The sequence below is a fragment of the Lutjanus erythropterus genome, chromosome 12 (genome assembly GCF_056507025.1).
Source record: "Lutjanus erythropterus isolate fLutEry1 chromosome 12, fLutEry1.hap2, whole genome shotgun sequence".
NCBI lineage: Eukaryota > Metazoa > Chordata > Actinopteri > Lutjaniformes > Lutjanidae > Lutjanus > Lutjanus erythropterus.
This window is the reverse complement of record NC_139328.1, coordinates 9035169-9062724: the sequence shown is the minus strand read 5'-3', so window position 1 is coordinate 9062724 and position 27556 is coordinate 9035169. Positions and strand designations below refer to the sequence as shown.

Genomic DNA, 27556 nt, shown 5'->3' with positions numbered 1-27556 from the left:
TTGTAAAACCGCAGTAAGAAAAAAAAACTGTGACTTGAAACACTCTGACGTAGTTACTGCTGTTTGCTGTTGGGGTTTGTCTGTGTCTTCCTGTTTTATAATAAAATTATGTGTGAATAAGAGTTATTATAGTTTTGTGTGGTTCATTAGTTTTAATTTTGTTTTTTAACCTACTAGGTTTAGCTTCAGTTAGTTCCTATTGTTGGTTTGCTTGTTTCAGTTTGTTTTTTAGTTTGTTTTTTTTTTCGTAGGTTTCGGTATTAGTTTTATTTATTTATTTATTATTACAATGTTGTTGTCTCTTGTCAGGGGCCAGATTTAAGAAGTTCAGAAACGTCCCAGTCTCAATAAACAAGCACTAATGCCTCCTCATGCTTGTTGTGTTGAGAAATTAGACCAGATGTACAAAGATTAAACCTAAAAACGTTTCCTGTATATTTACATTTCATTTAGGTTATGTTTTGGGGTACACCATTTTGTTTCAGTTAGGTTTTTTCTTTCTTTTTTTCGTTTCTAAACGTTCGTTTCTAAAACTTTTTTCACACCTATTTTCAGTTTTCGATTTAGTTTTAGTATTACTACAAAAACCGTGGTATGAATTAGTTGACTTGTGAAAAGTATATACGCTTCATAAGAAACTCTTAAAAAATTTGTTTTACTTGGTTGCTTTTGTCGCATGGTTCCCATGGAAACAAAGGCGGGCATTTCCGGTGAATTATCCAATGAACTGTTCTTGTCTAGAAGCGTGATATTTGATTGGTTCAAGCGGACTTCCTCGAAGCTTGGATGTACTCAGCTCGGCTGGCGCTCGAAGCCCGCGGTTTACAAAAACTGTTGCTGGATAAAGTGGAATAATAGCATTAAAATCTCGTTTTTTTCCTCAACTAACCTGCTCAAAGCGTGTTAGCGTTGTACTAACGCTACGGTAACATCAACTCGGAATAAAGGCGTTCAAGACAGCCGCGGCAGCCCTGCTATTTCAGTGCCAAACAGAGCACAGCAGTGTTTTGTTTGTAGTTAGCAGATGGCTAACAGTTAGCCAGATAAGCGCAGGGGAGGTAACGTTACCTTGTCAACTAGCGTCAACCGAAACTGCTGTGCTCATTAGCAGCAAGGAAACACTAGCCGCGCAGTTTCTGTCTACGGCTTGAGGTAAGTATTGTGTCGGATTCAATCTTCAAATTTGACACTCGTACCTGAGTTACTCTAACTAAATTTTACCAAAACATTTCCTCTGTTAGCTGAAACTGCTGCAGTCAGCTAACTTAGCTTAACCTGTCAGCGTACACTGTTGTTACAATGCTGCAATCCATTCATTGTCTCTGTATGGGTCAATCTTTGTCAATCCCAGCTGGATAACGAACAGTAATGTCGCTGTCAACTGAGGCTCATTTTTGGGTGAGCCAAAGCTGCAGAGGTAAAGGAGACACTATCTGTGTGGTGCCCGACCTCTCCTCTGATCTCCTGGAAGATGACTTCGACCTTAATAAATCCTACCCATGTACTCGGAGACCACTGTACAAGAAGAACCGTCTTGCACTGCAACGTCGATATTATCCTGGTTCTTTGACAGGTGAGTGTAACTGATTTGGCTGTAATTATGACAAATTATTAATCATACCAATTAATCCTAAACAATTTTGATAATTAACTATTGAGGGATATGACTACACCAAAAACAAAAGGTATGACCAAAAAAAATCCACAATACATTATTCATCACAATCTAACAAAAATGAACAAATGTTCTTTACTAAGTAATAAATCTCTAATAAATCTTTGTTCATAAAACACATTTTTTCCTGTTGACTTGAAGTGCCACTGCTGTTCTTTAATAAAATAAACGACCTAAGCATGTGTGAAAATTTTAATTAAATTAGGTTTGGCAATGAATGCTTGAATTATGTATGTGCAATTGCAAAACAAAAACAGTACAACAGTCAGGAGCAGCCCTTTTGTGAAACGAAAATAATAAAATAAAACAATTAACCAGGTAATATCACGGTAGGTATTTTCACAGTTCAGTATGGTATTGAGATATTTCTTTACTGCTGTATATGATATATTATTACATCCCAGTTGATTATCCTTTAAACAATGTACAAAACAAAAATTACCAAAATGTAGATTTGTTGTTCATACTTTTGGGGCTATTTTCCAACAAAAAAAAAAATCAACATCATCATCTTTGGCTAATACAAAAATAACTGTTAGTTGCAGCTAGGGATGCAAATAGCCATCACAGCATTTAGAGAGTGCATGATTGATGCAACATAACAGATGAATAATGGCCACTACCATCGCAGAATTCCAACTTATTTGCCAAAAGGCTGTTTGCAGTCAAGAACGGGAATATCAGTTGGCAAATAATTGGGAAGATGAGGAGGGGAGAAAATAGTCCTTTAAAAATAACTGTCTTTCAGGTGAGCATCTGGATTGTTACAGTTCTGTCGCAACAAGAAACTGCCAAATATCAAGCTTACACCCCGGCACCCAGGTTTCCGCTGCCTCCCTGCCCCACCTGTCTACTGTGTCAGAGACAGAGGAAAGCTTGTTCAGTCAACTCATCTCTGGAGATTTTGGTCTGTCGGGATCTCCGTCTGCCATCAACCCAAACAAAGCCATTCTTACCATCGACCACAAAACCAGAGAGGTAATGAGTGTACACTTAATGTGAGCTTTGGGAGCTGAGCAGAATTGATCATGCAGTACCAAAGCAGACCCTGAAAATCTGTTTCATCCTAATTTTTCAGATTTTGTCAGCAAATGAACAGGCCTGCAAACTGTTTGAGAGTGCCACCAGTGAGCTTATTGGAAAAAAGCTGTCCAGTATCTTAAAGAAAACAAGTCAGGTCCTTGAAGAAGCATTGGAAGAAGATTTTCCGCTAGTGGATGGAACTGTTGCGGCTGTGTCTGGAAAAGTGGTATGAAATATGTTGACTAAAAAAAATGAAGCTGAAAATAACTATGTAGTGAATTCTTGAATCTTCTTCAAAATGTGCTCAAATTGCACTACTGTTCAGTCAAATGTCTTCAATTTCAATTGCAAGATTATGTCTGTTTTAGAGTGTTTAACATGTTGCTTTTTCTGTAGGTGGATGTTGTGACATTGTCTGGAGAGGTGCCAGTGTCAGTGTGTACACACAGACATCCACAAAATGAAGAGCACTGGTTTGTCATGATGGAAAATGTGGAAAGGGTGTCTGCCTTTCTGTCATTTTCACAAGATGTAAGTCCATCATTATTAAGCAGTATTTTTATTGGAATTTTTATTAAATGGTAATTTTAAAAAAAATGTTTTCATTACTTAATTTTTTTATCATATTCTATATAGTGCTTCTGTTACATGTTAGCATTTCTAACTCATTAAAACAATTCTTTGTTATACCTTTGATGTCAATTTCTAGGGCAGCATCCTCACCTGTGACTTGGCATTTGCTCAACTCCATGGATACTACCATCCCGACGATTTAAAAGGAGTGTCTGTTAAAGAGCTTATCCCTTCTTTACAAATCCCCCTCCACAGTAATGCATTGCCCAAAGTAAGCACAGTTTACAAACTGTCCCGCTCAGCTAAGGAAAGAATCCCTCTCTTAAGCTTTGCTTTCAAGTTTCTTTTTACAAATGTGCTTCTCAGACAGAAAACAAATTATATCCCACAATCTTCTAAGCTCAGGTATTTTTGTAAGTCTGTCATCTTTGACTTTGCTTTTCCTTCTTTCTTTTAGATGCTGAGGGTTCAGAGAGTCTGTGGTAAAGGCAGAAGTGGTGCATTAGTCCCCCTTTGTATCAAACTGCAGGGGGCAGTGGTATGTGGGAGGCCCCAACACCAAAACAACAGGACTGGTTGCACCTTGCCAACAGAGAGCCTTGAAAGATCAGATGCACAGGACAAGCAGCCATGCTCTCCTCTCACCTCCCCTGCGTGCAAGTCAGCAGGCTCAAACCCTGAACTCTGTGAGGAGCCTCATGAAAAAGAGCCCTCCTCTGGTAAGGTGTTTAGTGTTTTTTAAAGACAAGACTGGGACATAATGCTCGGTGAGAGGGATTAAAAACACCCAATATTATTCTGGAGAAACTGGTTTTTAATTCATTGTCTATGCTATGCTTCCCAAGCACTTTAAACATCTTTCAGTATATAGTCCTCAGCTTTTTAGAATAAGAAAAAAATTACAGAAGCCAGACAAGATAATGTAAATGTGAATATTTGAAGAAACTGGCAAGCACTGATAAAAAGGAGTAGGAGTCAAAATGGAACCAATCAACAGGAATATAAAAGACAGATAATGATTTGTCACTGTCCAATGAAACCCATGTATCAGAATGTATATAAATTTAAGAAGTATGTTCCTGAATGGGTTGAGAAAAGTCTTAAGCCAGATAGACCATTTAAAAACACATTGGATCTACAAACTGCACTGTCACAAACAAAATATTGGGACTGTTTTTCTTAACTCGGGAAACATTGACAGTTTTGAGTTACATGTTTCAGCCTATTATGACCCATACTGATCATATATTGTACTTGCAATATAATTTAGCAACATTTAGGGTCCTGTATTACCCCCAGCGCAAAGTAGCCCACAATGCAGCGCAGCTGTTATTGAGGCAGTTCTCATTTTTATACCCAGCTCCCACATTGTGTGTGCCCATCTGTGCACCCATGAACGTGTTTTAAAATGAAGTGTAGTCAGGCTCGTTGTTGGTGAATTTCTGTTTGGAAGAAGCAGAAAGTAGCTGCACTGTTTATTGATCAACAAAAAAACTGGTCTAAAGTCAATGCACAGAATTTTCCTGCTATTTAAAGGACAGCATGAGCATGAGGCAGGTACACAACGCACATACACTCTACTTCTAGGGCACTGCAGGTAATCCATGGATCATAAAAATTAATATTCTGATTAATAGCAGATGGGTTGCAGGTGCATGAAATAGGGTGAAGTATCTCCTGATTAAGAGATGCTGTGTGAATGCGTGAGGCACAGCACCATAATGCCATTGACTGTCCAAGTCTCTGGACAGGATCAGTCAGGATCTTCTATTAATTAATGTTCCGTGTTCTTGTGCACATCCAATGTCACACGCACACAATTCATGGAGTGAAATTGTTTGGAGTAAAGCAGTTATAGTTCTGATCAATCCTGACTTCCATCAGATCTGTCTAAAAAACATTTCCTCTGGAAAGTTTCATCTTTCCTGTCAAGTTTATAACTACAGCTTTTAGTTTTGCTGCTTATACATTGACAATATTTGCTGCACTGACATGACTGTACATGGAAAAGTTTTTAAATGACTGAAAACAGCTTCTTTAATTATTAAGTCATCTCTTAAATGATGTCAAGCAGTGCAAGCTGTGTGTGTGTATTGATGTATGAGTGTGTGTGTTTTTTTTTTAACAGTTTACTTGAATTGTTATAGAGAGGCTATTTTCAGTCATTCTAAACATTTCCATGTGTGCAGAACCAAGTTATGCTTCCGTGCCCTAAAAAAATAAATGCACACAGCATCTTTCGTGAGAGGGAAATGCTTAAGCCTATTTCACCCACTCAAAACAAATCTACTATAAATGAGCATGTTAATTTTTATGACCCAGCTGGCCCAACTCGTGGATTATCTGTAGTGAGCACCAACTTATCTGCCATTTAAATAGCACATAGGCACATCTGGGTCTTAAAGAGAATGATTGGTTTAATTCATGTTATGACCAAAACACTTATGATGAATCAAGAGACTAAATACAACCCCTTTGTGCCTTTTCTCTACTTTGCACTCAGATTAAGCACTGTTTAACTAGCAGAAATGGAGTTGGACACACCATAAATGCACTCTCACAGTGCACTTTAGTCCATGCAATATAGATAATCTAAATATTATTTGAAGAGAATGCTCAAAACAATTTGATATTTGCTTGTTTAACCCGTTCAAAACATTAAAATGATAACAAAAGGGTAAAACTATACACTGTATGTACCCTGTATAATGTAATTGCTGTAAACTTGCTGTAACTAATTGTGTATCTTCAACATGTGTCTCAAATATTTCAGAAGCCAAAGTGGACAGCATCGTCCTCTCTCCCAGTGCTGCAGTACTGGAGTACTCTGGAACAGTTTGGGTGTTTGCTCCTCTGAGCGGCCTCCTCCTGCTACACCCTGATGGCTCAATCAACAGCATCCACAACCACCTGGCTCTCAGTCTGTTTGGCTACAGCAAGGACGAGCTGCTGAGAAAGGTTAGCCAACATTACCAGCTGAACAAGGCTCTAAGGATTGACAAACATGCCAACTCTCACTTCTGTCACTCCTGCTTTGTCTTCAACAGAGTGTCACTTTTCTGATGCCCGGTTTCTACGTATGGATGTCTGACTCGGACAGAAAGCCTGGCTTCCTCTCGGATTCTCAGGCAGAGGCAAATAGAAGTACAGCCTCATCTAAAATATTAAGGAAATCTGGTGAGCATTTGTATACTGTACATTAGTGATGAGTGCAAGATGGCAGATTTGTTGCAACCCACTAGCTGTGATTAGTCTAAACCAGCTGTTTTCAAACTGTGAGGTGAAAGAGTTGAAGGGGAGGTGCAGAGGGAGAGGCAGAGAGGTGAAGGAGACAGGTGCATACCGCTGTTCTAAAAACAACTTAAAGTCTCAGAGTCTCATCCACATATTTTTAGCTTCAGTGTGACTTAGACATTCAATAAATCTGCTTGGAGATTGCAGAAAAAGGACACTCCTTGTAACTCCAGAACATGACTGGGAATTACGTTTTAAGCTTTCTTCATCCAGTGGTGGTTGATTGCAAACAGGAACTGCTAATATTTTATCTGGCATGCTATTAATAGTGCGAGTTTGTCAAAATAAACAAATATAGCCTCAACGGTAACTCCCTGGCAACATTATACTGTCTGTTTACAGCCCCCAAATTATGGGAACTTTAGCTCTTAAAATTAGCGCACAATCATCCAAATAAACAAGACAAAGAATAACACAAAATTCAGAGATACACCAACTGTAATTTTCTTTGCCAATTCTGAAAGTTTAAGTCTGATAAGCTTTTTTAACCTTTCTTTATTTGAAAATTAAATTATATGTTCATATGACTTTTGCATAAATTTTGCATTTTCTACAAAAATGCAGTGACTTAAAATTAATTGTTGTGTATTCTAGGTATTCTTGTCAGTCAGCACAATTTATTTATACTGTTTGTGATTTAATCTTTTTCTTTCTTTCTCTCAATCCCAGACCCTTCCTCACTGGTGGCTGGTAACATGGTCATGATGCATCACACCGTCCAGGGAAGAACCTCCACCGGGAGAGGCCGGATCTTCACTGGATTAAGCACACACCTTGAGAAACAGGGCAGTTCCTTCTCCACCCTTTCTCCTCCTCCTGTCACCTCCACACGAGTGGTTATGTAAGTCACAACCTAATCAGTGATTTCATATTACCTTCATATTACCAAAGGATAATAAACTTCTTCAACTTGATCTTGTTACATCTGCACAGAAAAAGATATCCCAGCAGACCTACACCGTGTAACAAATCTGTGCTTTTATATTTTCACAAATAATGGGCAGATAAAGGCTGCTGTAGCAACATCCAGGGACCTAAAAGCAGTAGGCTGCATCTATATTTAATGTGTCCGGCAGTAAATCTAAAAACACAACAACTCAGTGGTCAAACCTGATATAACCTCTGTGTTTCTAACCAGCTAGGAGAGACACCAAAACACTATAACATCTTACCGCTATTACAGCCGTCGTTCTTTTTCTTTTTTCTTTCACCAAGTTTTTCTAAACTTTTAATCTGGATCAGAACTGTTCAAATTTTACAAGCCTGGAATCTTAATGGTTTCATTGATTTTAGTTCAGTCTTTCATAACATAAGCAGATCAAATGATCCTGACTGTGATACTGGAAGATGAAGATGAAGATTTGGATTTACATTATATTAATGACCCACTCTTGTGCCACCTGTTGGACAAATAATGTCACAGCATGTTTGGTCATAAAGGATATATTGATTTACAGTTTTACTGATTTATCCAGCCTTCAGCTTTGAAGGAGATGAGTGAGAGACACAAAGGCCTCAAAAAGTTTGTGTTCCTGAAAATACTTTGTATATACAGGTCTGTCCAGGACTGTTTCCACATTTATATGTTATTTATATAGAGCTATGTATGTTTTAATATCCGTGATTTAGTACACTTAGTTTTATTTCAGCTGCGTATCATTAGAGGTCATCATAGCGGATCTTTTGTATCTTGTTTGTAAACCGGACCCCACACAGCCTGTCATGGGAATGTGATTTTTATCATCCACATATTTGTTTTTAGAAGGGCTATTAGACTGAATGCCCTTCCTGACGCAGCTCCAGTTATCCAGGCTTTGGACCGGGACCAAAGACACTTTGACATGTGGACAGGAGGAGGTGGGCTGTGATTCAGTACACAACCCGCTCTCGTCCTGAGCCACAGCTGCCCCCTCATTTGGTACACTAATGAGAGAAAATAATATTCCTATAATACTGTCTAGTGTAACTGAAATTGGTTAATAAGCTTTTCTTTATCCTAAGATTGACTACACTATAAGGTTTTAATAGGCTTTTAGTAAAGCTGAACATGTAAGATCTACAGCCTCCAGACAAGAACACTCATCAATGTGAGCCTTGGGCAAACACTGTCAGCTTTAAAAATATACTCCTGCAATTTCAAATTGGCTTGTTTACAGGTTTGCTGGCCTAAGTACTATATTCAGTGATTGTTAACACCTTGTGCATAAGAAACTATCATTAAATGTGACATCTGAAATACGTAATTATTGGCCCTTGCATGTATCCTCACTCAAAGAAATTGTGTGGGGTTTACTCTTAAATTGCCAATGCTCTAGCTTAAAACAGAAAACAAGGATGTCTTTTGTGAGAATAAAAAATCAGTGTAGTTTCTATAATGCTGCTACCAATGAATCTTTTGTTACAGACTTGCATCCTTGTCCATTCATTCTACAATTTTAAAAGTAAAGTAAAGTAAAAATTGTGCATTTGTTTGTCATTCATTGATTTATACAGGTCATTAAAGACACCTAACAAGTAGAGATTTAAGAAAAGTGATACCTCTAACCCATCCTGCTAATGAAACATTATTTTTCATTTACATCATCATCCCATTAAAATCCAGCCACTCTTTCCTCAGAGCTGATGACACTACAGAGCTGATGGAGGAGGCAGCCCAGGTCGCTCTCTGCAGTAACCCACCGGACATTGGAGATACCACTCAGGCTCTCCTCAAGACATTTGCTTGGGTGGAACCTCCAGAAGAAGATACCTCCTGCCTGATTTCCACCAAACCACCACACCATAACCGAGAACAGCAGCGTCACAGTCAGGCTCATGAAAATAATCAACCTGCCATTAAAGCTGTTCCAGGTATGATGTGGCTACACTCTTGTAGTTGTTGTTTATAGTAATTAATTTGTAGTTCTTTGTTGCAACCCTGAAACTAGACTGCCGAACTTCAGTACATATTGGAATGTACAGAAACTCTCATAAATTAAAACATTCTTCAAAACATATCATGTGCAAGTACTTCATAATGTGTTGGATTTTACACTTACAGTGAGCAATAACATTAAAAGAGCAGTCTTTAAGGAACTGTATCAAGCATTTTTCAGTGTTGTTTTGTTTTGTTTTGTCTTCCCCTCTTTAGACACTCCTTTTCAGAATGGATGTGCTGTTGGCAGCGTGGGTTGCACCTCTCCTGATGTAGGCAAAGACCAACGCTCATGTGCCTCTGTCCACCAAGACTCCAGCTATGAGGTCATCTCACTGGAGAGCAGGTGAGGGTCAAGTTCGTTATTTAAGAAATTAAAATTTTCCACCATTTATTTTATTCCCTGAGTTCCTTCAGTTGTTTAGGTTGGCTTATGAATCTAAATTAACTCCATAACATCCATTTGGACTGAATAAATTTCCACTTTACAGGCAAATAGCCACTGGAATGGGCTAAATTTTCAGTAATATGAATGTGATACAGCCCTAATTGTTAATGGCATGCTAGGTTAAGATTCTTCAAAAAACTGCATTCGTCAGAAATCTTAATATTTCCCTTCCTCCTTTTGATGAAATAATACAGTCTGGATGTGTTTATTCTTTCAGACCTGCCAATCTAGTGCCATCAGTTATTTCATTAAAACTCAATTTCCCAGGTCTTCCTCTGGCTTCTGTGAGAAGTTTGCCGGCCATGGTGCGTCTGATCCAGGCCAGATAGAGGACTCTCGCTCAGCAAACATCGTGGACTCAGCCAGCTGTTTCCTGGACCTTAACAGTGACGGTGACCTGGTGACCCGGGTCCTGGCTGACCTCAATCTGAGCAGTAGTATAGAGCTTCTCAGCGGCGGAGGCTACAACAGCGATGACCAACACTCCATGACATCCTGCGATACAGCTGAGCTCCTGCGTACACCCTCGCCATGCGTGGTCGAGTCTGACCAGGAAGTGGAGCCTGCTGAGACTGGGAACGCTGGTGCAGAGGCCAGAGACGGCTTGAGTGAAGAAAAAGAGCAGGGCGAGCAGGATCAGTGGGAAGCTCTGTCTTCAATTCATAAAGACAAGAACCAAGGGTTCTGCACGCCACTGAATGGTGGGGTGCAGTCGATGGCAGACATTCCTGCTACATCTACACCTAAGAAACAGAAAGCAAATGGACCCAAACTGTCCTCAGACAGTACAGAGATACTGGAGGGGCGATACGAAGGAAGTGCATACCACAGAGATGGCACGAGAGTAGGTTGGTACTACCTCATCTGATTCCCATAAAGAAAATCAACTAAAATCTATGTAACTTTGTTACATAAAGTAAAAAGACCTTAATCAGTACCTAATTTTCTCTCCAGATGTGCAGTGTGATGTACGCAAAACTAACCTCTGTGATGGAAGCTCCATGTTCTGCGTGTGGATAAGTAGGGCTGGACAGCAGGGGTCACTGCTGCAAGCAGATCAATCACTGCACAACCAATCAGGAGCCAGCCTAGGAGAGGTCAGTGGCAGTCACAGTTTTTAGTAATATGATGGTATGGCACATATTTCTTTGTTGTTCTGCTGTTCAACTCATCATCCTCTTCTCTTTTTAGAGGATTGGTGAGGCCAGTCATGGGGAGGCTCTCCGCTCCACCATGGACCTGGAGCAGTCTCGAGCCTGTGACGGGCAATTTGAAGAAGAGTACCAGCCTCTGAAAGCTGTGGGTAAAGGAGCCTTTGGCTTCGTCTGGAAGGCAGTAAGGCGCTGTGATGGACAAGAAGTAAGAAAACATTTTCATCAATGCAAAAACACATTCCAGTCATGTATATACAATATGCAGCATTTTTTTTTTATGTAGAATCATTTGACATCAGTTGTTATATTAAAACAAAGTCTTGATGACATGGCTTCTTTTAAAGAGACAGTTTGCTCCCAAATTAAGAATACATATTTTTCCTCTTAGTTGTAGTGCTGTTGTCGCCCTCAGAGATGTCTACCTTCTCCAAAACAATCTAAATAAGATTTTTTTTTTTTTATTTACTGTCCCTTTAATGTATGTTTGAAATTTGCAGGTAGTGGTGAAGTTCATTAGCAAGGCCAGGATAGTGAATGACTGCTGGGTAGATGACCCCATGTTGGGACGAGTCAGCCAGGAGATCGCCATACTGACACGAGTACAGCATCACAACATAGTCAAGGTAACTGGGTTGTTGTTAAAAAAAAGCTTTTCATTTATTATGCTAGATAATTTTGCTCCTACTAAATATGTGTGTTTGCTGCTAGGTGCTGGAGGTGTTTGAGAATGGAAGTTACTTCCAGATGGTGATGGAGAAACATGGAGATGGCTTGGACCTTTTTGAATTCATAGACATGCAGCCGAGGCTGGATGAGCCACTGGCCAGTTACATATTTAGACAAGTATGTACATAGCCAGGTAAACACATATGTCAGGCTGAATGGTTCTGAAGTGTATTGTTTTGTTAAACTGAAGGTCCTGTATCTTCCCAGCTGGTGGCTGCCGTCTTCTATCTGAGGACTAAGAACATCCTACACAGGGACATAAAAGATGAGAACATCATCATCGACAAATGTTTCCACATTCGACTGATCGACTTTGGCTCTGCTGCCATGATGGCTCCCAAGAAGCTCTTTTACAATTTCTGTGGCACACTGGAGTATTGCTCCCCGGAGGTGCTGCAGGGAAATCCGTACGTACATGACACGTGAGAATGGCATGTGTTATTTGTTCCTTTTAATTTAAGAACAAATAGAACATTTTTATATCGGTGTCCTTTTATGGGAAAAGGGGGAACAACCACCCTTATATTTAGAAAGCTCACTCAAAGCGTTAAACCTGACACCTGCATCTAGGTCAGTAGTAGTAGTAGTTTTATGACCCATTAAACTTTATGATGTGCAGTTAAACTATATGTAGCTTCAAAGATACACTGGTCATAAAGTTAGAAAAACCATAATTAATTGATGAATAAAATGCTATGCTATGTTTCCCTGATTGCCAGGATCAAGCTTATTTTCATCATTTGTCTCCTGTTGGGGTTGTGCTGTAGGTACGAGGGTCCTGAGCTGGAGATGTGGTCTCTGGGTGTGTTGCTCTACACCCTGCTGTTCAGTGAGAACCCATTCTGCGGTGTGGAGGAGATCCTGGATGCCAAACTAAAGCCCCCATTCCCCCTCTCTCCGGGTATTGTGCTGTTCTGTGCTGCTGGCTGCAAACAGTTGTAATTGACAAATGACCCTTTCAGTTTCCACAAAAAAAACATAATTATAACTTTGTTCTGAAACTTTTTCTCTGTATACTCTCAGAACTGCATGGTGTGTTATGTGGACTTCTTCACCCAAATCCTGTTCAGAGAATGACTCTGGACCAGCTGCTGCTGCAGTCCTGGATCAGCCAGCCCATTTCTCTGGCTGAGTACAGCTGGACAGAGGTGGTCCCTGCAACTCAGAACTACTGTGAGAACTCTCTCTATATAATTTTCTTTATTTTGCAATATTGATTTGCATCCAAATTAAAATGCTAAGAGTAGCTTCATTTTGACAAACAGTGATGGCCTCAGTCCATGTTTTGAACACCCCACACAGTCAAACTTTAAAGTAGTAAGAACTGGCACCTGGCCAGGCTCGTTTAGTTCCACTTAATTGAAGAGGTATTGGTGCTGCGTTCCAGTCAAAGTCAGTGGTTGGAATTTCCCAGTTGAAATTTCCAATTTCAGGCTTCAAAGCATGCCAGGTGCACAGAGCCAAAAGTAAACGGAAAACATGGCAGACCGTGTCAAATTGATGGTTTTCTTCGGCAAGTTGCACACAATTGAACGCTCAGCAGTGCAGCCTGCTTAAATACATCAAGGCCAAGGGGAAGGTAAAAAAAAAAAAAAATCACGATAGGCCACTACACATTTTATTTTACGGTACTTAATAACATAGAATACATATTTTGTCCTCAATTTATATGCAGAACAGGTCTCACTTTATGATATTGTGTATTATTTTAGGCTTGTGGCTGCTGCCATGTTGTGTGAGACATCAGACAACTGCTTCTTCATTAAGTCAGGGTAGATGGATTCGCTCCAAGTTCACAAGTGGGAACTCCAACTTTGAGTGGTGTTGCATTATACTTTTTCTGATAGGTTTGAAATGTTCAGTGTCTTGAGTTGTCTGGAACACAGCATAGAATACACAAAACTCATTAGTGTATTTTTTGTGATACTACCCTTTCCTTTGTACAGACATTTCTGTAGAGAATCTGTAGTCTCAGCTGTGCAAATTAAAGATAGTCACGAGCTCAGGACCATCTCTTCTGTTAACAGGCTCACCGCAGTACCAAGAATCCAGTCCTAAGCTGTACGTCAGGCCAGGCTTGTTCCCGGATCAGTGTGATGAGACTCTTCCTGATGATGAGGAGGAGGAGGAAGACGAGGAAGACAGGTTGTCAATGGTGGCCTTGGAGACGGAGCTTCAGAAATACCTCCATGAGGATTAAAGACTGAAGTTAAAGGGAGTGGAGCCCAAACATCTGTCCAACATTTAGTCTGCAGCAGTGGACAAAAGGACATGAAGTGCAAAAAACGAAAAGGGAGACTTGTCTCAGTAGAAGGTCATAATCAAACACTGTGTCTAATCTGTCTGTTAGAGACAAATGGACCTTTGCCTTTATGAAGTATATACAGTCAAGCTGATGTTGGTCAAAATGTGCTTGTTGACATTTATTCTCCTTTTATTTAATCTGTTTTATTTATTCGTTGGATTTAGGGAAAAGTTAAACTATTGTAATCATAGTAACATTTCACAGCTTTGTCACCAAAACCCACACATGACCACAAGTGGAGTTGTTTACCTCAGAGAAACCACACAGAGAACTCGGCTTGATTGAAGTTGAAGGGAATCAGTTTATTAATCCGGCTCAGTCTTTTTATGTTCATGCTTTTAATCTTGAATGTTTTAATTAAAAACATAAGTATATTTACAATATTTTATCTATTTATTTTTATACACGAATAAATATTTTACCTCAAACATTTCTTTTTTCATACGATTGAGTAATTGCTGGTAATCTGAACTGTAGGATGTTTTTTGTCATGCGCACACTGTAAATTTGTTTGAAGTTTGTATTTGTAATGCAGCCAGTAAAGACAGAAAATCATTAAATGGCAGTGCAATAAATCCTTTTCCGTATTGCAGTTTTTAAGATGTTGACACACCAGATAGAACCAGCTGCTTTGCCTGACTGGCTGATTCGAACTGCAGATTTCTAAAACAGCTGCAAGGTCGGTTTCCTTTGTCAGAAATCTGACGAAGATTTAATACAGTATTGCAAACTCTGTATGTAAACTTTAGTCAAATTACTTGGCAGTCAGTAATATTCTACCACATAAATTGCAGGTATAGTGATATAAAAAATAAGGAGATTAATTTTTATGCATTTCTCAGCTCAGAGTTGTAGGGTTAGGCTTAAAAGAAGTTTGTTCAAGTCTGTTCATTCTTGTCAGTTTGCTCACAAATTACATAACTGGAGCAACACAGCTGTTAGGTATACACTGGACTACCTTTTGGAGCATATAGCATTTTATTCAATTCTTTGGTGTTTTACAACATTGATATTAAACAATAAAACATCTCACGCCCTCTGATAAAACCATCAGTAATGGTCAGTATCTATTTAAGGAGAAGTCATTTAAATGTCTGATTTTCACTCGTCTTCTGCACTTTCTTGGCACACTCAACAAAAATATAAATGCAACTTGTTTTTGCTCCCATTTTCACAAGTTGAAGGAGAGGTTCTCAGACTTCCATGCACACAACAGGTTTATTTCTCGCAAAATTGTTCACAAATTTGCGAGGATCTATGTTACACCTTTCCTTGAGAGAGAGAGAGATGCTGATTAAAGAGCATGATTATTGCACAGGCGTGCTTTGGGTTGTTGGTTTGTTTTGTTTTTCTAGGTGTTTTTTTACATTTGAAAACTGGCCACTATTCACTTACATTGTTTTGGAGATTCTGCAATCTTCTGTTTTCCTGTGAAACCCTTTAGGATGAGCAGATAATGACAGAACTTTCATTTTTAGGTGAACTATCCCTTTAAATGCACAGTCTGATCTTGAAAAACGTACATTTATTAGGCACTGAACTATGTTTATTTCACATAGGGCTAATAATACAGTTTTTTTTCCCAGGAGGGCAAAGCCAAACCCATCTCTGATTGGCTAGTACTCATTACCTTTGTTGGTTGGTTTGATTAGGCTTAGACATAAGAAGTGATTGTTTAGGGTAAAAAAATAATAATTCTACTGTTTAATCAGCATCAGCATCTGCCACACCTGTCAGGTGGTGAATAGATTACTTTGGTAATGGAGAAGTGCTCACTAACATGGATTTTTAACAAACTTGTTAACAAACTTTTAGCCAAATTGAAAAGAAAAGATAAAAATATTTTTTGTGTTGTCTTAGATATTTTACTTAAACTCTTAAAAATTGGAGAAAACGCATGAAATGTATTGCTGTTTTTGCTGAGTGTGCACTTTTCGTCAAGTAGCGGAACATAGCGGAACCTTTGTTCTCATTGCCTCTGTCTAAGCTGCAACACGGAAGTATTTGAACGACGGACAAGCATGGGTACCCGAGTTGCGGCGAGTCGGGTGAGTTAGAATGCTGCAGATTTGACAATGTTTACATTTTTGTAACGTAACACAAAGTTAATGTCTTTTAAATCGTTACATTTAATGAGACACATTTCAAACATGTTGTAGAAACGACCGACAGCCAAACGGCTCACAAACTTTCGCTGTAACCTTCATGTTTGCTAACTGAGGCTAATGATGTCCAAGCTTGTGTGTTATATCTTCTGTTAACTTCTGCTAAAGTCTATCATAGGTTTTTCACATATATTTGATATTTAAATTTGATGTACATGTCCTGTTTCTCGTTGTTTGTTAGCACGCTGTTAATAAAAAAAAACAGTAACACTGATATTTATTCCTTTTCAACATAGTTCAACATCTAATAAACCAGAAACACTGATGTTCGTGATTTCTGTTCCTCAGGTTCTTCAGTGGACTGTGAGAAATGCCTCTTCCTCTGTTCTCTGTCCACCTCAGTTCAGAGGAGGATGTCACCTCCAGCCTCTATGCACCAGGTGCAGATTGTTCTGCACCCAGATTACTCCGCAGTCAACGCAGCACAACCCTGAACTCAGCCCTGTGTCCAGAGGGCCGGTCACAGAGCTGTCCCTGCGCTCTTTGGCTGATATGGGATTCACAGACACCCAGGCGGAGCAGATCTATGATGCCGTGTCCAAACTCAGAGGAGGAAGTGCTGCTAAACATGCTCTGACCACTCTCACAGCTCTGTTCGTCTTGGGCCTCAATCCCTCCAGTGTGTTGAAACTGCTGGAGAAATGTCCTGAACTTTACACCATCAAGGAGTCACAGCTTCAGCAGCGTATAGGCAACCTGCGGAAACTGGGTTTAGTTGAAGGTAAGAATATGGTCTTGCTGCAGCATAGTTTTATTCATCTGTTCAAGCTTTATTACAGACTCAATGTCCAGACATTACTTATAATACATTACATACAATAGTCACAATAAAAGGTCATGATTTTAAAAGAGATGTGTTTACATTCAGGAAAAATTGAGTGCCAAACATTTCATTTCCTGCACCAAATTTGTGATTTTTCTGCCTGAATTTATGGTGTAAATGTGAATTCAGGTGATCTTGTCTGTTGCTACCTTTGTGAGCCAGCAAGCTTTGATAATCGTCAGGCAACATGACTTTAAGATTAGTTAAGAAACAACACGTCTAAAAGTAAACTTTTTTGAGAAAAAATGCCCTATATAAATCCTCCTTTCCCTTCTTTCTTTTATGATCAATTTGTGTTGGTATTTAAACATAATTACATAGGGTGGGGTTACAAGTTGATAGATCACCAATAAAGTGAATGCATATAGCTAATTAAAAATGTCAATGTATTGATCAGTCCTAAACTGCCAAGCAACTGTAAGAAAGAAAAGAAGAAAGAAAGACGACAACAACAACAAAAAGGTACCATTTAGCTGAGAAAGTTGCATTTTGGGAGGGCATTAATGTTAATAATGGAGATACGTGAATGGAATGATAAGAGGAGGGTTTTCCATCTTTATAAATCTGCTACCAGCACTATCACAAGTGCCTTGCAGATGTTTGTTGTAATGTTTGCAATTGATGGATAGATTGACCTCAGTTTCCCTTCTGACTCTTTCAGGGTTATCAGCTTTGCAGAGCTGCTTCTTCACATTTTATGTCAAATTGCAACCTTTGCTTTTGAGGTTGCGTACAGCCACCATCTACTTTACAGGACGCATTGTTGTGTCTGTGAGTCAGGTTGCCCATACAAGTAACTCCACCAGTGTTTCAAGAGCTGGAATTGATGCTGTGTCATGATAAACCTTATGTTAGAAAAAAGCAAGATTATTTCATTCTCAGAGTCATTAAGCAGCATATAAATGCGTAAATGAGATTTCTTAGAACATTTCGGAAAGTATTGACATCTGCAGACATTTCACTTGCACAGCACCACCTCAGTCTCTTGAGTAATATTGTCATTCCATCATTATACTCTTACTTGAAGTCTCTGTAAAATCGCTTTTTTGTGATCCAGCACAAGTGTGCAGTAGAAAATAGGGTATGATATGCTCTGAACAGAGTCATCTTCACAACATCTGTGCACATACTAAACCTGTGTGAGAGAATGTTTACTTTTACACATCTTGCAGTGTTGCCCATAAATATCATCTGTCATTGAGTCTGTAATAAAATGTCCAAGATATTTGATATAACACTGTTGGAAGCGTTGCTTTAGGCTGATGTACTTCATGCTCTGTATGATCATCAATCCAGTGTTTTTCGTTATATCCCCCCTTTAGGCAGTCTCCAAAGAGTGGTGGCTTATTACCCACAGATCCTGACTGTGCCTGTGAAGACAGTAAAAAATGTGGTACTGTTCCTCAGGGAGAAGTGCCTCTTTACCGTCCAGCAGGTCACAGACATCCTCAGAGACAGTCCGGCTGTCGTAGTGGAAAACATGGGTCAGCTGGAGTACAAGTTTCAGGTCAGGATGGAAACAGCACAAGAATGAGACACTGAAGAGTTACTAATGAGACATAAAGAAAATTTGAATTAGGCAATTCATTGATTTGCAGGCATTATTGAAAGACATACATGAAATGCATGCAATATAAAATTGAAAAGACCTTTATTACAACAGCCATTTAGATATGAAATAGTAAAACCAGTTTTTACCAGTGATTCAAATTAAGGTTCCATTCATTTGGGTTAAACAGAGTCCGTCATGCTGTTGTGGAAAGGCTCTGCTACACTTCATCTAACAGGACCTTAATTAGTATCACTGGTAACATCAGTGTTTACTCTACCATTTCATATCAAAATGGATGCTGTGGAAAGGTCTATTAAATTTGCCGTATGTGAGACAGGTGCAACTGTTCCCATGGTGGACGACAGATTTATTGACTTCCTCAAAACTTGATCAAACATCATATTAAAGGCCACTGTAGTTGTAAAAGACACCCTTGCAGCTGTTCACATCACAGTTCAAATGAGACACTGATTACAGACTGTATGTACTATTTACTGATTTACATAGTGTACAGTTTTTTTTCCCACTTGGTATACAAAAACTCAGTATACCTTATTAAAACATTTTTCAGACCAGGGGCCCCTCAGCTAATAGAGAGATGCCTCAGGGACCCCCTGCTACACAGACTGCTTTAAATGTTTTCAGTCTCACATGAATGTGTTTTTGTTTTTTGTTTGTTTCTTTTTGAAATAGGCTGATTTATCTTTGCTAATGATATGTCAATATATACTTTCAGACATATTTTAATTTTTGAAAAAAAAACGAAGAAAAACTTGTGCCTTATTGGTTTACATTAAAAGGAAATGATACAGGACTTAACTTTTTTCCAAAGATTTTGTTTTTTTCAATAGTTTTTCCGCAGTGTAGCTGTTCCACCACCGTTCACAATATGATTTATTTATACCAGCTGTGAGCAGCTCATGCTCCATCCAAATCACACTCAAAATGAAGTATTTATAGTGATTTTTTTCTAGTGTTCACACATTACTTATTCTGAACCTGCTTGGCAGTATAGAACTGGGACGCTGTTGCAGTGCTCCCTCTGGTGGCCGTAATTGAACTCTACGTCTTTTGATCACAAAGTTGTTAATAAGAGGTGTATGACGTGGCTCTGCAGAATTTATCATTTCAGGTTTTGTGCTACTTTTAACCAGGAAACTGATCATTTAGCAACAAACAATCTGATATATGCCATCTATGATATATACAGGGTTTCCAGGGCTCCTTAAAAAATCTAAAATCCAATAATCTGAATATTAGGTCTTAAAAAGACTTTGACAGGACTTTAAAATAGATTATTTTGAAGCTGACATTTTTAGAAAATTGCTTTAACTTCAGTCTTTCTTTTAAATGTGTTTCGGCAAAAATATTGTGTTGATCACACTGAAGCAAAATCAACATGGAGCCAATAACCACAAATTTAAACTGGTCAGAATTTATCAGAGCGCACCCAACTAACTTCTTGTTCAACCTTTATGTGTGGAAAGGACAAGACATCTTTAAAAGGGTGGCAAATTTTTTGATTAGCATTCATTTATAAGAGATTAATTAACACACATTGTTGTCACTATGGATGACAGTGTAAGTCATAAGGTTTAAGTAATCTTAAATTTAACTTTTGCTCTAAGTTTATTGTTATTAAAATAACAGCTAGTATTATAAGTCATTATTTGAGGTTATTTTTCAGTCTTCTGTCATGCTGATCTGATGATGTTTTGTAACAGCTTGTATTAACCCATCTCTCCACAGTACGTTTACTTCCGAATGGGTATCAAACAGGCGGAGATGATAAAGTCCAGGTTGTTCCGTTTCACTCTGGACGAGGTGCGCCATCGGCACTGTTTTCTGGAGCGCAGGGGCCTGTACCAAACCCCGGACAAGAAAGGACAGACGCTCATCATCAACCCCAAACTGGACAGCATCCTAAACGTCGACCAGGATACCTTCCTCTCGCATGTTGCCATGGCGTCAGCAGAGGAGTACGATGTATTTATGAGACTGATGGCAAGAGAATGGCAGGAAGAGGAGCGGTGGGAGGGCAATGTTGAAGCTGATGGTGATGATGAGGAGGGGGAAGAGGAGGACGATGAAGAAGATGAGGAGACTGGAGGAAAAAGTGGATACAGGAAGAGGAGAAAGAAATGACAGTGTCAGATGAACTGAGAGAAATAATTTAAAGAGGTTGTTAAACTACTGGAGAAAATGACATCTGATGGTGACCAATAAAATGCTTCCATTCAACTATTTGTTGCACTCAGGTTCGTCATTTAGAGCGACAGAAAATTCTTATCTAAAACAAACATTAAAACATGATGTTGTAGTTATTTTTACGTCGCTTGTTCCCGTTTGAATAACCCATGACGGTGGCAGATCGGACTGAGTAAACCCTCTGGTTGGAAGTCAATTTCTGTGTTTATCTAAGTGGCTGCATCAGGATGTAATGTGATGACGTTAGTGTGAGGTTAGGCTGAAAAATTTGGTCTCTTATACACTGAAAATGTTCTCACATATATTCTCTCCCGTGTCAAACAGTTTTGGGGTTTTTTTAGCTTCTTTTTGAAAACAATTTGAGAGGCATGACTGCTGTGATGCTTGGGGCAGTGAAATTGATGAGGAAATGTGAATCTAATCAATTAAATTAAATCTAGACTGTTTTCAAATGAGATCTCATAAGTGAATAAGATAAAAAATGTCTTGGGTAGAAAATATTGTAAAAGCAACAACAGGAGGAGCAGCAGAGAGGATGAACGCTCCACCCTGTTACCATGTAATGGCCAAGTGGCTGTAGCTTCTCCATCCCTATATTATCTGTGTGAGTCAACAAAGAGTACATTAGATAAGGCCGGCGGGTGAGACAGGTCGCACAAAACACCCATTGATTTATCGAAGCATTAAGCCTAATGGATGTGCAACACAGACAGGTCTTTGTGTTCTGGACATCAGGTAAGAAAACTTACCTTTGGTCAATCAATAATTTTTAAATAGGTGTGTCAGCATGAAGTTTGAACTGAAGCAAGCAATTTTCTATTTTTGTCTCAAGCATTCAGGGCAGTGCTGGCATAACTATGTTTGTCTTCTTTTCCTAAAAACTTCATTTTATCACATCCAAAAGCGTAGGCGAATTTTTGTATATTCAAATTCATAAAAAGATTAATTCAATCTGCAACTGAAGTCATTTGTAACATTTTTTAGTTTAATGTTAATTATATATTTACTGATGTTTCTTCCATTTGGTTAATTATTTACAGTCCTACCTTATTGATTTGCATTTGTTTTCATTTGCAACAAAACACTCCAGGGGCAAAGTCCACAAATATATGGTGTTCTCATTTGAATTCTGGCCACCGCTGCATGAGCTATTTAAATGTGGTGTATTACAAAGGTTATGGCATTTTAATCAAAACCAAGTTGGCCAAAGCAGTGCATGAAAAAAATCCTATATTAGGGTTTTTCCCAGCCTGCAATGCATCAAGATGATGGATATATGAACACCTAGAGAGATACTGTCTCACAACAAAGTGCATAATTTACAGTTACTGGTTTTTTTTTTTTTACACTCCTTCATGTGGAGGTCATGTTTGCTTACAGCTGTTAACTATACTGCAGTGAGTTTTAGCATTTACATAAAATGCTTTATATCTGAAATTTGTATGCATGTACATCAGGAATGTAATGGCGCAAAAAAAAAAAAAATCAAGGTGCAAAAATACCACATTTAAAATCTACAATAAGATATTTTTCACAATATTAAAAACTGTGCATATAAATATGGTGTTTCCTTTTGAAGTGCTTCTGCTTTACTATTTTAATTAAATAAAATAAGGACACACAGTATGGATTTTTTCAGCTGATACTATAACCAACAATTACCTGCTTCTCACTGCCAATACTGAAAAGATAACCAATAATTTCACACTTTCATATTTTAAAAAGAAGTTAAAGTTAACCTGTAGTTTATGCACACCTCAGTATGAGAAAGGCAATGATATAGTGAGCAAAGACGATTTAATATCCCACGTCTCTGACCAAATCAATCAATCACCATTACAACAAAACAAAGAACAGTTCTGACTCTTCAAATGTTCATATAGTTTAAAACATTTGCCAAAAAATAAAATTAAATACTTGTGCAATAGTGTGATATTTGTTATGTTGTTACAGCACTGATGTATATGCTTGCATTTTGAAAGTGGTCCACTCCAGTTCTTGATATTATTTTTTGTTTTGGTCATTCACAGGAAGCTGCAGGAGGAAGTAGTCAGTACCTCATAAAACACACCCAAGTCAGAGCATCTGTGTTTCCTTTAATCCAAAGACAAAATGACATCATCACTACTCACCACAAACCATCAAATGTTGTCATCAATGCTCATTGCAAACCTCACACAGGACTGGGAGGACAGCCTGCGGAAGTGGCATCTACAATTTTTTTTCATTCCTACCACCGTCATCACCCTGGCCACCCTGCTGGCCAACCCTGTCCTCCTGACATGCATTTTTGTGTCTCGTGCCCTGCGTCAGGAGACCCGTTACCTCCTGGTGGCCAACACCCTGACAGCAGACATCCTCTTCCTCCTCCTCAACCTGGCCACGGTGATCTGCAACACCGTAGAGGCTCAAATCCCCTGGCTGGTTTGTGAGCTGATCACAGCTGTCACTGTCACCGCCTACTGCTGCGCCATCCTCACCGTCACCCTCATGGTGGTGGACACCTATGCCGCTGTCCGCTGGCCTCTCCGTTACCATGACCTTCTGCCACCTGCCCGCACGCACCGCATACTAGTCGGGGTGTGGTTGCTGGCAGCTGTGTACCCTTTTGCCCTGGTTATCACAATGGAGGTGAAGAGGGATACTTCCTATGAGAGGGTGGCTGTGTGCCTGGTCATCATATCCCTCGGCTTCTTTCAGGTGGACATGGTGGGGATCCACATCTACTTCTTTGTTGCTGCACTGATCTGTACTGTGCTCATTTTCTACTGCTACATCCGGCTCTACATGGTGACGAGGACCCAGGGCATCTGGCAGAGGCGCTTCTCCAGGGCCCGGGTCACGCTGCTGGCTCACGGGGCCCTGCTCTTGCTCTACTTTGCCCCCGGGTTTGTCTTCACCATGGAGCTCTACCTTTTCCAGAGGACAGACATAAGCCAAGATGTTCGTGTGTGGGTCAGCACAGTCAATATGTGTGTTTTCATGTTGCTGCCCAGGGCGTTTGCTCCGTACCTGTATGGGCTGAGATACAGAGAGCTCTTTGATACTCTAATGCAGCTGCTAAAGAAGCACAGGAGACTCAGCCAGACCACAGTTTCATAGAGACACTTACAAACTGTCAGTTATATTACCTATGAAACTTCTCCAATGGATTTACTTTGACATGTTGTTTATTTGTCCTCCAACAAAAAAATACTGAAGTCATGAGTCCAAAATCCCCCATTGCCTTCAAATTGTTTATTCTGGCAACACTTTCTGTGACACTCATGCCTATAATGCATTATGAACATACTTAAACTGTGCTTATAGCAATACATAATTCAGTTCTATTCAAAATGTATTTGTAAAGCACCAGATCAGGCAAAAGTAGTTCAGTCACTTTACATGAAACAACGTAAAACAGCAAAATGTGCAAATAAACAAGGACATCCATGCATACAGACATCTAAAAATACACACACACACACACACACACACACACACACACACAAACTGTATTATGCAGAGTGTTTACTTAAGAAAATGCTCTTGTGAAAGGTAAAGTCTTTAGTTTGGTTATGAAAGAGCACAGTGTTAAAGCAAGTCTAAGATAAGCAGGCAAACTGAAAGCCACCTCACCGTGCTATGAAAGTATATTATAATTCTCATAGTTGTAATGCATTATAACCATTTTCTAATTCTTTATAACAGTGATTATAATGCATTGGCTACTGGGTGACTGGAGTATGAAATTCTTAAGGTACAAGTTGGTTATAACATTAAATCTATGCAAGAGCAACCACAGAACATTACATAATTAATGTGCTATTAATAACAACTCTAATAATTAAATACTCCAGTCTGACACAGTTATTTAATGATGAAGAACTGAATCATGGAAATTTGCATCATGTAGTGTTTCCCCCACAAAACATAGTTGTAATACAATAAAATCATTATACACATTATAATAGTGATTATAATGCATTATAAAATAGTTATAATGTATTACAGCTATAAGAATTATAATACACTATGATCCTTGCCGACATAAAGCAAGTAAGTGACCTGTAATTATGAAGTATTATGATATTTGACCACGTAGGTCATACTGACTTATGCTTAATAATGGTTTGTGATATTGTTAGAAAGCTTTATGAATATTAATGAGTGCTTATAACTGTAATTATACATTGCTATAATCTCAATATAACACATTCTAAGTAGGTCTATATTGCATTATAATGCAGGATACAAGGCTGTCATTGAAAGTGCTACCTTAAAGTCACTGTCCACCAAAAAGAGTCTATTTTTTCACATTTTCTATGTTAATTTAAAATATATTGTTTATGTATATTTTCTAAATGCTGTTTTAAAACACTCCCCACAGCACCAAGAATGTATTTTTGGCAGAGAAGCACTAAAATCCCTTTATTCTGTCCCATTTTGGTCCACAGCAGACAGAGGAATAGTGATTGTAAAACACCACGTGTAATTTGTGTGTAAGTATAGAACATACACTCCTCTTCAGTTCGTTAAAACCCCCCAATTCTCAAAAACAAAACAATCAGAAAACACTGTCCTCTGTGTCCTCATGCATGTCCTTGTTTTACTTCATGTGGTTGTTTGTTTCACCTCAGTCACGCCTTCTTTGTCATTCTTGTTTTAAATGACATGTATCATGGCTACAGTCTTCGCTCTTGTGTGTGTTTAAAGCACTTAACTGTCTTAAATGATGCTAAGCATGTTTTCTTTAAAATCTGATGTTTTTCTAAGTCATAAGAACTTTTTTTTTTACTGCTGTGTTAATCCAAATGAGAATATGCTGAACTCCCATGCTTTTCAAGTTTATGTCTCCATGCTGAGGCATATTTAATGCCATATTTTTAAAATAAACTGTAGAACAGAGATGTGTATTTATCATCATCATTATATAATGTAAAAGCCATGTTATAACCTGACACTCATCTTTTATGACTGCACTTAACTGCACATTTTCCCTCAAAGATGTGTTTGTCTAAAACTGGATGTCCCAGAGGATCATTAAGTAACTGACTTGGCAATTTATGGCACTGAATGAGAGCACAAAGCACCTTCCCTCATATATTTAGGAAGGTGTGGTGGATCATGATGAGTCAGACATCCTGGCTGCAGGGACTTTGCGTCTCTGTCATCTGTAACTGGTACAACAACTCAACAGCAGAGGGACACATTTGCCTGTCTGCTGGGCTGCCTCACCGCTCTCCCCTGCAGCAAATGTAGGTGTGTTTGCCTGGTATCAGTAAGCCATAAAACTGGTGTTATCTTGATCACTTCTCTAATGCTCCAAACGTCTGCTCGTGGTGTTCACTGACAACCTCTCGGCATCTGCACAAAAATCACATTTGATATTGTTTGCCACTTTGGATCGATTTCCATGTCACTGTAATTACACAGCTTTAATTGTGTCTGATTCATTCCTGCACGGACTGATTGACCTGTTTTCTGTGGACATGTTTGCTCTTGGCAGTAATTCTTATCCTGCTAATCTTTCTGATGATGTCTTCTCTGATTACATGCTTTTGTTTTGGTGAACTTGTACATCAGGTGCCTAGAAGTCACATCAGCTTCTATTGTTCTGCATTCTGACCTGTTGCTGACCTCAGGCACATTTTGTGAGTTTCCTCAAGTTGTTCATTGGGTTGCTGATGTGTTTTCAAGTGTCTTAACTTGTGAATGTTTCAGTTAGTGTAGCCATTTTCAAAGTCTGAGACTGTGGGTCTTAGTTTACTTGTCTAGGGTATGTCAATGGGATTACATAACTGCAGTCTGCAGCAAATACACAAAACAGGTCTATCAAAAGACATTTATTGGTTTCTAACCCAGGGAAAGAGGGAAAAGCTGTGGTTTTGTATCTGTCTTTAACCAGATTATGCATTTAGGGCATTATGTGATCTCCTTTTGATAGCTAATGTAATAACTACAACTGAGATTACAAAAAATATGCTGTGTGAAACATGATTAAAAATGGCATGTAATGATTTGCAAATCCTTTTAGACCTCTATTCATTTGAAAACAGCGCATAGACAAAATATGTTCAAACTGATAAACTTTATTGTTTTTGGAAATACACAGTCATTCTCAATTAGATACCTGCAACAACAGGAGACTGAGAGAGTCGTGGAATGCTCAGAAAACACCTGTTTGGATCATTCCACAGGTAAACAGATGAATTGATAACAGGTGACAATATCATGATTGAGTGTGAAGGGACATCCTGGAAAGGCAAGGATGGGATGAAGGTCACTATTTTGTGAAAAACTGCATGAGCAAATTCAGGATTTCACCATCTATAGTCCATAATATTTTTAAAAGATTCAGAAAATCCAGAGAAGTCTGTGTACATAAGGAGCAAAGTTGAAAACCAACACTGAATGCCTGTGACCTTTGACCCCTTAGGTTGGTACTGCAATAAAAACTAACATGACCGTATAAAGGATAGTACTGCATGTGCTTGGGAACACTTTGGAAAACTGTTGTCAGTAAACACAGTTTGTCGCTACATCTACAAATGTATGTTAAGACTCTACTATACAAAGTAAAAAGCCACATATCGACACAATCTGAAAACGCTGCACACTTTTCTGGGCTTGAGCTCATCTGAGATGGACTGACTGAGAGTGGATAAGCGTGCTGAGACCTGACGAGTCGCCAGTGCACAGTTGAAAAGCCAGCAT

At 38.9% G+C, this 27556-nt stretch overlaps 3 protein-coding genes across 3 annotated transcripts; all 3 read left to right on the top strand.

The window, feature by feature from the left end:
- The first annotated feature begins 811 nt into the window (after positions 1–811).
- Positions 812–14687, top strand: pask (PAS domain containing serine/threonine kinase). Its single transcript, XM_084732978.1, has 21 exons — positions 812–1152; positions 1352–1573; positions 2424–2653; positions 2754–2924; positions 3095–3229; positions 3408–3542; positions 3729–3990; positions 6045–6229; positions 6319–6448; positions 7235–7406; positions 9183–9415; positions 9696–9825; positions 10195–10775; positions 10882–11024; positions 11119–11286; positions 11579–11704; positions 11790–11924; positions 12015–12214; positions 12575–12708; positions 12831–12980; positions 13835–14687. Exons 2-21 carry the CDS (start codon positions 1369–1371, stop codon positions 14005–14007), a joined length of 3798 nt encoding a protein of 1265 aa, XP_084589104.1. The 5' UTR covers positions 812–1152; positions 1352–1368; the 3' UTR covers positions 14008–14687.
- A 1325-nt stretch (positions 14688–16012) lies between these two features.
- mterf4 (mitochondrial transcription termination factor 4) lies at positions 16013–20896 on the top strand. The gene is made up of 4 exons (XM_084732222.1): positions 16013–16160; positions 16566–16998; positions 18423–18607; positions 20402–20896. Exons 1-4 carry the CDS (start codon positions 16134–16136, stop codon positions 20795–20797), a joined length of 1041 nt encoding a protein of 346 aa, XP_084588348.1. The 5' UTR covers positions 16013–16133; the 3' UTR covers positions 20798–20896.
- Positions 20897–21491: 595 nt separating this feature from the next.
- On the top strand, positions 21492–24007 carry LOC146317583 (putative G-protein coupled receptor 148). Its single transcript, XM_084732833.1, has 2 exons — positions 21492–21595; positions 22891–24007. Exon 2 carries the CDS (start codon positions 22973–22975, stop codon positions 23960–23962), a length of 990 nt encoding a protein of 329 aa, XP_084588959.1. The 5' UTR covers positions 21492–21595; positions 22891–22972; the 3' UTR covers positions 23963–24007.
- The last annotated feature ends 3549 nt before the right edge of the window (positions 24008–27556 follow it).